Consider the following 12,069-nt stretch of genomic DNA (forward strand, 5'->3'; position numbering starts at 1 on the left):
TATGGTAGAGGTGTGTATGTTCTTTCTCACTATCAAGTGCTGCCTTGCTAGGTACGTTGTTGTTTTGCATGCCATTTAACACAAAATGAAAAACCTAAACATAATTTCCATATGGCTGCTTTCCAAACGTTTTCGATCATATTGAAGAGAGCAAAGCAACACGGTGGGCGGGCACAAGGGCGCGCAGGACGTCAATGAGCGTTACAACACTAAGTAAAATTTTACAATTATTTTGTTTTTGCCGTTTAAGATCCATAACTCCATAACATTATGTTGTTGTTGTTCCTGTTGTTGAATCGGTTATAAGAGCCTTTTTGTCGTCGATCGGTCGAGTCGCTTGATTAGCTTTTATTCGGGTGTAACTACCTTGTTTTTGTTTTTTTTTCATTTTTTTTGAGTAGGACAGTAATTATTTTGTAAAGTTGGGGCAAGGAATTTCCACTTGTGCGACATTATTGAGCTGCAAAAGTTAAGCAAAGTTAGCAATTGTTTGTGAAAGTAAATGTTAAAGAGTTTGTTGACTTACAAACTGCCGCCACTTGTTGCGTCTGCTCCGTATGCGTAGTTGCTGCCGTCTTCGTTGTTGCGACATTGGATCCCGTGGTGTCCGTGTTGCCGGTACCTGCGGCACCTCCTGCTGCATTGTTGGCCGCCTTAAGAGCAGCAGCTGAACTACCGTTCCCATTGGTAACATTGGTATTCTGACGTGGATTGCCACCGCCATTATTATTATTACGATTGTTGCTACGGTTGCGGTAATTTCCGCCGCCTCCGCCCATGCGATAGTTGTTGCGATTATAGCCAGGTGCGCCGCCATAGCCAGAGTTCATGCCACCGTTACCGGCACCGCCGCCCATTGAGTTGCCATTGTTGTAGTAATGGTTGCGCCCTCGGTAGCTAGTGTCAATATCAATAAATTAGTATTTGCTTGATAGCAGCAGAAGCAGCTGTGGAAGCTCACCTGCCACGACGAGTCGACGAAGCGCCAAACGTTTCAGTATTCAATTTGCGCTCCTGACGCCAGTCGCTCTTCTTGTTCTTGCTGCGATCCTGGGCAGCTTCGCATGAGATGTTGTCAAAGAATGATTTGGTCGCATCATAGCCCACATGCACATCCTCATCCTCAGGCTCGTGCTCACCAGCGCCAGTCTCATTGCCCGAATCATCCTTCTTGTCAGTCTCTCCATTCAACTGCTTACGAAAATTACATCCCATAGTTTATATAAGGTATTAAAGTGAAATGCTAGTCTTTATACCTGATCAGTAGTGGTAGTTGTAGTAGTTGTTGTTGTTGATGTTGCAGACGTAGCTGTTGTAGTAGCTGTGGTTTTGTTATTGGCCTCATCACCCACCTTGAGTTTCGCCAATTGCGAACGCAGTTCTTCGAACTTGTTGTTTGCCTGCTCGAAATCAAAGTCACCCTCAAACTTAATCTTATTGCGAGGCCTGTTCTGGTTAGTTGTCTGCATACGATAGCCCTGAAATTGCTGTACATATATAATAACACAATCGAAACCCGAAATCACGTAATGGATATATTTATTTATTTATTTAGTTACCTGATTGGGTCGCGCTGGGCCACGTGCCCCCATGCCGCGATTGCCGCGCATCATCATATTGTTGGAATTCTGTGGGCCGCCACGATGCATATTCCATGCACCATTGCCTCCTCCTCCTCCGCCGCGCTGCTGTTGCATGGCATTGCCACCTCCGACTGCACCGCGATTACGCTGTTGATTGTTGTTGTTGTAATTGTTGTAATTATTATCCAATTGACGGCCTGAATCACGGCGATCACGCTGCTGCTGCTGTTGATGTTGTTGCTGCTGCTGTTGTGGATGGGCGTGATTGTAGAAATCGTTATTGTTATGGTTGTTCCTCTGCTGTTGCATATTCGGGCCAGATCGCTGCTGCTGTTGATTCTGTTGCTGCTGCTGGTGGTTTTGGCGCTTATGTCCGGCATCGCGCGCATTGTTACCACCACCAAGACCTTGCAATGAATTCTGCTGCTGTTGATGCAGCTGCTGTTGCTGGTTGTGCTGCTGGGTCATATCGGCCGTGGGACTGATAATCAGGCTAATGGGTGTTGTTGAACGCGATGCGCTCGCCAGCATATCTAAAACGGAAACTTTTCCATATAAACAGGAACAGTGCACAAATTTTGTTTATATTAATGTGTGTCTTGTGTGTGTGTGTTTGCAGGTGTGTTGATGTGTGTGTGTGTGTGTGACAGTCATTAGCCTCCATTAATACTAACCAAACAATATCTTTAAGGCGATTTGTATCTCTAGAAATCTTTCCATCTTTTCTACAAGCTAATTGCTTGTATTTAAAATTGTCTAAATAGTCGTTTCTGCTTTTATTCTAAACGTTAAACTGTTTTTGGTATTTTGGGAATTATGCGATTATATAAAGTGTCGCACGACTTGCTTTATTTTAAAATTTGCCGATTTTTTTTGTATTATATAAATGTAGCTGTCGCAAGTAAAATAAATATTTTGTTTCGAAGCCTACTTGGATTATTTGGTTATTATTTAATGGACTATAGGCTAAGTGACAGTTCCTTAGTTTAAGATAATTGTTGCAAAGCTTACTTGGTTGTTTCTGCTGCTGAGGCTTCTGTTGCTGCTGATTACCGCCTATGTTCATGAAGGGTCCACCCCCATTGCCAGGTGCTCCAGCGCCAGGCGCCAACGATCCGGGGCCGAGACTTGGAGCTCCCAATGCGCCGAAGGGGTTGCCACCGTTGCCAAAGGCATTGCCCGGTGCTCCGCCCGATGCGCCGCTATTGTTGCCACCCATGGATGGAGTCGCATGCTGTTGTTGTTGTTGCTGCTGCTGTTGTTGCTGTGGTGCGTTCATGGGGAAATGTTGGGGCATCACCTGGGGACCATTCTGCAACTGTGCTTGCATAATAGCCGGGTCATTGTGGTGCGGCAGCGTATGATTGTTGACAACGCGAATATCTTTGATGTCGGAGCCCCGAAATAGAATATAATCATAGATCTGCGATTGCGGCGCTATTTGAAACTGAGTGTCACGATCTTCGGTGCCAAAGGAGCGCACTGTTTAATTGGAGAAAGGGGAGCAAAAATAAACATGCTTTAGTTTGATAGTTTTTATTATAACCTCAATACAAAAAAAAATTTGAATATAATAATGATTTAGATTTAAAGATTTTCAATTTGAATTCATGAAAAAACGTTTGCCTATTGGAATAAGTTATGTTAATAATATTGCTGCTAATTATTTGAATTTATTGCTCTAAGTACATTGGCGATTATTTCAGCTTCGTGCGTGAGGATCACGTGTGCATTATTGTACTGCACTTTGTTTTCGTTTTCCATTTTGACCTCTGCATTCGCTAACGGTACTTGCTTAACCCTGGCGCCAAAAATTTTGCAACACAATTTTTGATTGCTTGCCGAACTATACTCACACATGCACACATATTTACTTTCAACCGTTCACCTAAACATGAGTATGTGAGTATATGTGCCAGTGCAATTGCAAATAAAAATACACCTACACACGCATGTACAGCAAATGTGTGTGTGTACATATTTATTTTGAAGTGTGCATACATACGTACACATGCAAATGCGAAAGTAAGCAAGTATGTATGTGTATATGTATGTAGGTACATCATAATGTAATGCATGGGGATGCAAGAGCAACACTGTACAACCCGAAGCTCTATCTCTGCTCTGACGACCGACAGCAGCATCTGAGCTTCGACAACATGACAAACAAAAAAGCATAAGGGAGAGGGAGAGAGCGCAATTGAGAGAGAGCGAGTTGTCGACTGCCGCCGAGTGCCCGCTCTTTGGGCGATTACTGTAAAAACTAACTGAAGCAGCCAAAAACGTGAACACAAAAAAAGTTCATAGAAACCATTTTCTTTTTACCGTTTTTTTTTAGTTTTAAAGCACACGTTGTACACCCACGCATTTTGCATACATATATACTTAGGCATGCATGTATGCAAATGCAAGAGTGTATCTATATTTTATACACTGTAAAAATTATACCCTATATATAGTGTATATACAAATAATATGGGGGGAAACAATACTTACCACTCGACAAAGCGATGGTACACTCCTGAGGGTCTACCGTATACAAGCGGCCTTCATATCTGATGTCAGCTTTCGAAATTAGGCTGATTTTGGAGCCCAACTCCGGTAATCCGCCACTCATCTTTTTGATTTTCAATCGCACGTATTAATTCTCGATTATAAATCACCAACAAAGTCTTCGTATGAAATTAAAAAGAACTGTTTCTCTTGCGAACGTACGGCCGACAAAAATCGTCGACGAATCGTAGAAATAATGAAGTAAAGCAAACAATTATAACGAGCGCGACGTTGCCCCGTTTGACGAGCGAGTTGAGTTGCCTGCTGCTGCTGCCTGCAGTTTCAACCTTTCGACGTTGACAAGAGCAGCAAGCACGCAATAACTTTCCAAGTTTCCAATTCAAAATGTCGGCTTTTTTACTTTCAATTGACAGCTTTCTAATGTGTTCAGTTTTATGCACAATTCGAACAATTAATTGAACCAAAAGAATAAATTAGTTAAAATGTACAATTTTTGCAATTCGTAATGTGGAAAATTTTCACCTTCCGTCTGCAAAAACCTACCCGTCGAAAGTGGAAGAAACTCGAACGAACAACCACACTCGCTGCTTTCCACAGTGTTGCACAACGCACTGAAGTGGGGCTGCATAAACAAAAATGGCTTCAAAAATGTAGCATTTATTTTAATAAAATCCCAATTGTACTGGATATACATAAAATATTAAACAAATGAACAATTTTCTTTCAGCTATAATAAGAAGTATTTCTTTATTTTTGCTTCCAATGAAACAATACAATAGCGACAATATTGATGTTGCATCAACAGTGTGACCATTTTTAAACATTTTAAATAGATCGTTAGACTAGATAAATAAAATAATATTAACAATAGGTCCCAGAGGAACTTCGTAAAGAAATTGCTTTTTTAAAATCTAGGTAAATTTGTTGGCTAGTAACGAAACCAATTCAAACTAGATAATCATCAACCTGGTATATTTCGGTATATTTTCCGACTTAAAGAGATGTATTTTGAAATTTCAATACGGTCACCTCGTACCACATTCAAAACGTTGAATTCTGAACTGCGCGTCGCTTGTGTTTTTCTCAATGGCTTCCTTGTGTTTGAAATATTAAAATACACGTTTTAATTTATGCAGTTTAAATTTCGATTAAGTTCAAAATAAACAATAAAATGCCGCCCCAACGCGATCCAATTAGTGTGCGCACAACGCGTCTCAATAATTTAATTCTCGGCAAAGGAGTTGGCGCCATTCAGAAGCCATTGGGCGCCACAAGACGCAGCATTGTGCCCATTAGCACTACAAGTGCAGCTGTCGCTGAGGCCGTGTGCAGGGAAGGACTGCTCGATGCCTTCTGTCTGCTGTACAATGAGTGTGACAAGGAGACGCTCAAAAAGCGCGATCGCAACATTGCAGAATTTGTGACCAAGTGTAAGTTAGAAATCGGATTCCAGCATTGTTTGTTATTATTACTATTGTTATTGTAGTTCGTCCCATCGTAGAGGAGACGCGTCAGTTACGGGTGAATGCCGATGATTTTGTGATCAAGGCACTGATCGGCAAAGGATATTTTGGCAATGTGCATTTGGTTGTGGAACGTCAAACCTCGGATGTTTATGCCATGAAAAAGATCAAAAAATCCATGGTAACCACATCACAAGTGGAGCGCGATATTATGTCTCGTCGTAACTCTGAGTGGCTTACCAATTTACAGTACGCCTTTCAGGTGAGTTTCTCTTAAATTCGCCATTTATTTATATATTTACCTTGATATACCGCTTGCAGGACAATGACAACTTGTATTTGATCATGGAGTATTTACCTGGTGGGGATTTACTCAGCTTAATGTCACGCCATGGTCCCTTTGATGAGGATCTGGTGCGTTTCTATCTAGCCGAGCTGACCTTGGCTCTGCACACACTTCACAACATGGGCTTCGTGCATCGCGACATTAAGCCCGAGAATATTCTCATCGATCGCTTTGGTCACATCAAGCTGGCGGACTTTGGCAATGCCGCTGCCTTAGATCGCGATGGTCATGTGCTCAGTCTTTCGCCTGTCGGCACACCAGATTATATTGCTCCTGAGCTCTTGCAGACCATATCTACATATAAGCTCTCCAAATCCATGCATGACGTGAGTTTAATTGTATGATTTTATGGTGTGAACAATGTGTAGACAAGATTCTTATTCAATTTTGTGATTTCTTGAGCAGGTGAGCTGCGATTATTGGTCCATGGGCATTATTGGTTACGAGCTCATCTGCGAGATAACGCCCTTCCATGAAGATAACGTCCATGAGACGTACTCGAAGATACTCTCGCATTGCGAGGAGAGTCGCCTTAAGGAGATTATTAACTTTCCCAGCGATTTAAAAATCTCTAGCAATCTCAAGAGTCTCATATGTTCGCTGGTCACAAATCCAACGAATCGTCTGTCATATGAACAGATTGTAAAGCATCCCTTCTTTGAGACAATGCAGTGGAGCACAGTTCGCTCCCAGGTGCCGCCGATTATACCCACCATCAAGTCGGATGACGACATCTCCAACTTTGAGGATGGCATTCGGCATAAGGCACGCAGAGAGCAGCAAACGAAAAAGTCGCTGACTTCGAATATGAAATCAAATGATTTTAGTGGCAAAGATTTACCCTTCATTGGCTACAGCTTTGTGCATATGGAAAATGACGCCATTTCAGGCGATGATTCGGAATCGTCACGCAACGCAAAGCTACAGGAGAAGCTGAGGAACTTGCAAACGAAATTAAAATCACATGAAACTGAAATTCTAGTGCTCAAACAAGATTTGCTTAGAGCACAGCAGGCTCTTAAAAAGACAGACGGCAAATCGCAGGTTGTTCTGGAGGCCAAAGCTGAAATCAAGAAATTGCAGCAGATTATCAAGGAAAAAACCATGGAGCTAAGCACTTGCAAGACTCAAATCAAGACGCTGCAGAGTTCGGCCAAGATTGACGAGGAGATGTGGTCGAAAAAGGAAGCCACAATCACAGACTTGTTGCGTTTGAATCGCCAGAAATACGAGGAAGCAAAGATTGCCTCCGAGCAGCGCTACGAGAAACAGTTGGCAGAGAAGAAACAGGAGCTCGCAAGTACTACACAGAAGCTGGAAGCGCGTGAACTGGAGTTTCATGCGAAGAGCGATGAATGCAAGCATCTGACAGACAAGTTGGACAATTACAAAGAGATGCTAAAGCAACTGAAGGAGCAGAGCAACAAAGCCGATAAGAATAACGAGCAACAGGTTAATCATTTGAGGGATACCTATGAGAACAAGATGACAGAGCTGCGCCACAAGCTGCGAGATTCGCAGGACACGCATCGACGCATGACTCTGGAGCTGCAGGACATACGCACAGAGTTAGATGAATCCATAAGTTCGAGTAAGTCGACGCAGGAAGCCAAACACGCTTCGGAGCGCAGCATCGAGGAGTTGCTGCAGCGCCTCAACAGCGAAATTTCGGCGAATAACGAGCTGCGTGCTGGCAAATCTTTGCTGGAGACGCAGCTTAATAATGCCAAAAAGGAAACTCAAGAGATGCAAACCGAATGTGTGCGCTTGGAGCGGGAACTGCAGGTAGGAAAATATATTTATTTATTTTTATAAATTTGACTTGTAGAAGATAAAGAAGTTCTACTCTTGTCTTATCTATCGAGCTAACAAGTTGGCTGTCAAAAGAACTGAAAATTTTCGAGGAAAATTTGAGTTACATCGATAAAATTTGAATTGAGAGCGTAACTTTAAAAATTGCGTTTGCAATCTTGGTTTAGGTAAAATTCACATTCTAATTGGTTTTTAGGAGTTATATTAAAATAATTAACTTTATTATAATTTTAACTAAAGATTACTGTTTACTTTTAGATTAATTTAGAATCTAAATTATTTTTTGGTGCTAGTTTATAAATATATTATTTTATATTACAGCTCGCAGAGTGTCGCTGCAATTTGGCAGAATCATCGCTAGCATCTCAAACATCTCCATATGAAACTGCGCCAGGTTCGCTAACCGAACTTCATGCCATCGAGGATCAACTTCGTGCTGATCTCGCTGTGGCCAAGGAAGGTGAATGCGTGCAAAAAACACGCGCCGATCAACTTCAAGAGCTGGTAAACAAGCTGGAACACATGCTGGAGCGCTTTAACGAGCAGAGTTTATCGCCAATGAAGTCACATGGAGGTTCCCATCATGGCAACACTGCTGTGGGCGACATGCTGGAGCGACAGAATGAGAAACTGGAGGATAAACTGGCCGCAGTGCGCGAGCAGATGATTGTGGAGCGTCAGGCAGCACGCACAGCAAATCTCTCATTATGGAAAGTAGAGAAGCAATTGGAGGAAGCACTCGCTGAGAAGAAATTGCTTGCGCGTCGCATGGAGCTGACCGAGGATCGCGTCAAGAAAGCCCAAAACGAACGCGACGAGGCGCAGCGTGCGCTCAAATCCTCCCAGGACGAGTTCCGACAACGCGATGCTCGCATCGAGGAGCTGAAAGGCGAGTTGGCAGCAAGTAAACGCGATGTACTCAAAGAGCATCGTATGTGGGAAAAGGCTGAGCAGGAGCGCATGAAGTGCAAGTCGGAGATCATTGAGCACTTGGCCAATGTGCACAAACTCGAGCAACAGGCCACGGAACTGCGTCAGAAGCTGCAACAAACGCAGCTGCGGTGCGATGGCTTAGGGCTAGAGCAGAAGCGACTGCAACGGGAGCTGCAAGAGAAGCGTGAACGTGGCGTTGTGGTGGGTGAAGGCAGCCAGGCATTGCAAGCGGAGATTAAGCAGTTGACGGATAACTTCCAACGTTTGAAATACGCATGCAGCATAACGGACAATCAGTTGACCGAAGTGGAGGCCATGCTGGAGACGGAGCAACAGCGCAACAAGAAGCAGCAAACCCAACTGGAAGCCTGCCACGACAAGTTACGTGAACGCAACGAACAGTTGAGCGAAGTGCGCAAGGAACTCGCAGTGCAAGAGTCGGGCAAACGTCTGGCCGAGCAGCGTGCTCAAGTTCTCAGTGTAGAGCTGGACGAGCTCAAGCAGAATTTGCAGCAGTTGCAAAAGAAACTGATTGCCCAGCAAGGACAGCTGGTGGAGCAGACGAATGCTTTGTTCGGTGCTCAGGAGCGCACAGATCAGCTGGAAACACAAAGCGCCAATTGTCAGACTCAGAACTCAGAGTACGAGCGTGAACTCTTCCAGCTTAAGGAGGAGAATGCGCGCATCTTGAGTGACCTATTTCATAGCAGAGATGAGGTGTGCCATCTGCAGCAGGAGTTGCAGCAGCTGCAAGAGGTACAAACTGGGCTGCACAGCGAGATCGATGAGCTGCAGAACACGCTGCAGGAGAAGGAGCAATACTTTGTGCAGCGCGACATCAAGTCAATGGCAACGCTGGCTCAGCACAAGAAATTGATTGACTACTTGCAGGTAAAATTAGTCGAATTCTTTATGAGTTTCAATTGTATTAATATTCGGTTTTTACTTATTCAAAATCCAACAAAAAACAAATGTTTAACATTGAATGAGTTAATATTTCTCTACATCTGTTTTTACTAGTTAAACGTTAACTTGCATCAAACAAGTGTCCAAGATGAAAGTTAACTATGAATATTAATCACTGCAGTTGCTCTTAACGAATTAAATAATATATTTACCATTCCATTGCAGCTCAAAGTTGAAGACTTATCCGCCAAGAAGAAAAAGACGCTGGCCGATAAAATCTTTGGCTCCAGCAGCAATGCCAAGGAGAACATCTCGCCCAACGATGTGGAGTCCTCTATTCTATATCGCGCGCTCAAGGAGGAGCTGCGTCGCGAACAGAAGCACTCGAAGATGTTGCAGGAGCAGCTCGACCAGTTAAATGGTTAGCAGCAGACGGCATAAAATGAAAGAACAATTGTAAAGTTTAACTCTGTATTTTAGGTACAGCTTTGTTGCGATCGCCAAGCAAATCAAATGGCCACAGCGAGGACAAGAAGTCGCGCCCTGCCAGCATCGCTGTCGTGCCGCGTTCGCCACTCAAAGAGAAAGAACAGACACAACTGAAACGTGCCGTAAGTCAAGTGGAAGTCAAAAGCAAATCAAAGTCACCGCAGAAGCAGCAGCAAACGCAGCCAACACATCATCGCTTTGAGTTGGCGCTGCACGAGTCGAAGCTGGACAAGATGAGTTGTCTGGCCTGCGAGCAGTTGATTATTGTGGGCTCACCTTATTGGCGTTGCAAGGAATGCAAGGAGGTTGCACATCGTAAATGTCGCTCTAATGTTAGCGAGTCATGTGGCAGCAAGGTGACTCCGACGGCGCCTTCGATCGTCGATAGTTGCGAAGAGCTGCAAGCGCTGAGCAGCGACACCACTGAGAGCGAGAAGAGCTCAAATGACGACTACTTGGGCACGTTGGTGTACAATGGTGCAGTGCAGCAGTCGGGAGAGGCCATTGAGATCAATTGCGCCTATGAAATTGTGGAGCAAAAGATCTTGCTCTTTGGTTGCAACAATGGTTTGTTTGCCTACAACGTGGAAACCCAGCGTTTGCTGCATATTGCAGGCATTGAGAGCGTCAGCTATGTGTCCATCTCCACACGCCTGGCCAAGGCAATTATGGTGGGCGCCAGTGGCGAGAAGCTCTACCAATGCGACTATCGACAGCTGGAGACACGTTGTCAGAGCGCTATTCCTTGCCAAAAACCATCGCTGGAGACGTCGGTCATTGAGCTGCCTTTTGCCAATCGCACGGCCAGCGAAAAGTGGAAACTTGTCCAGATCTCCAATGAAACTGAGAACGCTTTGGATTCGGTGGCCATTGCAGCGACTTCCTCGCGCATTGTCATACTCAAATATGATCTGAAGCTGCACAAATTCAAGCCAGTGCGTGCTTTGGACACTGCCACGCCCGTGACCTCGATCTTCTATACACGCCATTCGGCTATTGTCAGTTCGGATAAGTTTTACGAAATCGATCTGGATAATTATGCGGCCGAGGAGTTTATTGATCTGGCGGACAAGTCGCTGCAGCACACGATCAAGTGTCAACCTTTTGTTGCCGTGCGCATCTCACGACAGGAATTCCTGCTCTGCTTTGCCGAATGTGGCGTGTTTGTGGATGAATTTGGCTGCCGCTCACGACCCTACGACTTGAATTGGATCTATGCTCCAACTGGTTTCGTTTATCGTGAACCTTTTCTCTATGTTTCGCATTATCAGCATGTTCAGGTGATGCGTCTGCAGCGCTCCTACAGCAAACAACTGGCCAGCGGTCTCAATGCGGACAGCAACGATGCTCCCGACATGCAACGTTTGTACTTACCTCATTACATGCCCACTTTGCTGACCTCGAGTGGCGACACAAATGCTTATACGTTGTCCATAGATCAGCAGTCTGGTGTCCAGCAGATCTATCATCTGGATGTTCTGCAGGCTTTCAAACATAAGCTGAATGTTTCCATGGAAACCATTTCTTCGGTGGCCACGTCTGTCACACTTGGCTCCATCATGACCACAGATAGCGTTTAAGTTTCATATGTCTACATTTAGGAATCTTTTGTATGTCCTATGTCATATAGTATTTATCGGTTAGTTGTCATACTCATTTAATTTGAACATTTATCTTAATTTTTTGTACGTTTTGGAAAGAAAAGTTTAATCAAATATGTGTATAAAACATATAAAAATGACAAGTTTTAATTATTTACTTTAAATACAAATATTCGTGTATTAAGAAGCATGATTTAATTTGAGGTCTTGAAATGTTAATAACCTTTGTGCGATTTTAAATAAACAAAAATATAACAGCTTGAAATCTCTTATTTGTTCATTTACTCGATCAATTTAGAAGCCATTGAGGTAAATACAAATAAAAATATAAAAACTTGCAATCTTTTTTATTTGATAAATTTATTAGCAATTCAGGTGAACAGAAACAAAAATGTAATATGTGGGAGCTTATTTTGCTGTTA

The 12,069-nt window shown here is 43.6% G+C and overlaps 2 protein-coding genes across 7 annotated transcripts; one reads left to right on the forward strand and one right to left on the reverse strand.

Moving 5' to 3' along the window:
* Positions 1–367: 367 nt before the first annotated feature.
* On the reverse strand, positions 368–4,648 carry LOC133841782 (protein LSM14 homolog B-A). Of its 5 annotated transcripts, none has more exons than XM_062274509.1 (7): positions 4,080–4,648; positions 2,595–3,065; positions 1,560–2,116; positions 1,257–1,478; positions 962–1,191; positions 527–897; positions 368–460 (listed from the first exon to the last, which is right to left on the reverse strand). In XM_062274509.1, exons 1-7 carry the CDS (start codon positions 4,198–4,200, stop codon positions 453–455), a joined length of 1,980 nt encoding a protein of 659 aa, XP_062130493.1. In that variant the 5' UTR covers positions 4,201–4,648; the 3' UTR covers positions 368–452. The 5 variants fall into 5 exon arrangements, with proteins under 5 accessions (XP_062130493.1, XP_062130492.1, XP_062130491.1 ...); XM_062274508.1 differs by having other exon boundaries at positions 1,257–1,487; positions 4,080–4,647; XM_062274507.1 differs by having other exon boundaries at positions 1,560–2,128; positions 4,080–4,647.
* A 485-nt stretch (positions 4,649–5,133) lies between these two features.
* Positions 5,134–11,928, forward strand: LOC133841778 (citron Rho-interacting kinase). 2 transcript variants are annotated; one of them, XM_062274502.1, is made up of 7 exons: positions 5,134–5,527; positions 5,584–5,822; positions 5,882–6,244; positions 6,312–7,691; positions 8,040–9,542; positions 9,783–9,978; positions 10,038–11,928. In XM_062274502.1, exons 1-7 carry the CDS (start codon positions 5,269–5,271, stop codon positions 11,624–11,626), a joined length of 5,529 nt encoding a protein of 1,842 aa, XP_062130486.1. In that variant the 5' UTR covers positions 5,134–5,268; the 3' UTR covers positions 11,627–11,928. The 2 variants fall into 2 exon arrangements, with proteins under 2 accessions (XP_062130486.1, XP_062130487.1); XM_062274503.1 differs by having other exon boundaries at positions 5,135–5,527; positions 5,882–6,232; positions 10,038–11,927.
* Positions 11,929–12,069: the final 141 nt, after the last annotated feature.

This window comes from Drosophila sulfurigaster, chromosome 3 (genome assembly GCF_023558435.1).
Source record: "Drosophila sulfurigaster albostrigata strain 15112-1811.04 chromosome 3, ASM2355843v2, whole genome shotgun sequence".
Classification (NCBI taxonomy): Eukaryota; Metazoa; Arthropoda; class Insecta; order Diptera; family Drosophilidae; genus Drosophila; species Drosophila sulfurigaster.

What these genes read in the sequence shown, in the direction of transcription:
- LOC133841782 (XM_062274506.1), bottom strand. Translation starts at nt 4,200, where the DNA reads ATGAGTGGCGGATTACCGGAGTTGGGCTCCAAAATCAGCCTAATTTCG. An exon ending in CAACTACCACTACTGATCAG is followed by an intron (nt 1,192 to 1,256) that starts GTATAAAGACTA and finishes TTTCGTAAGCAG; the next exon opens with TTGAATGGAGAGACTGACAA. An exon ending in TCGTCGACTCGTCGTGGCAG is followed by an intron (nt 898 to 961) that starts GTGAGCTTCCAC and finishes TATTGACACTAG; the next exon opens with CTACCGAGGGCGCAACCATT.
- LOC133841778 (XM_062274502.1), top strand. Translation starts at nt 5,269, where the DNA reads ATGCCGCCCCAACGCGATCCAATTAGTGTGCGCACAACGCGTCTCAAT. An exon ending in TGCATGACGTGAGTTTAATT is followed by an intron (nt 6,245 to 6,311) that starts GTATGATTTTAT and finishes TTTCTTGAGCAG; the next exon opens with GTGAGCTGCGATTATTGGTC. An exon ending in AATTGATTGACTACTTGCAG is followed by an intron (nt 9,543 to 9,782) that starts GTAAAATTAGTC and finishes ATTCCATTGCAG; the next exon opens with CTCAAAGTTGAAGACTTATC.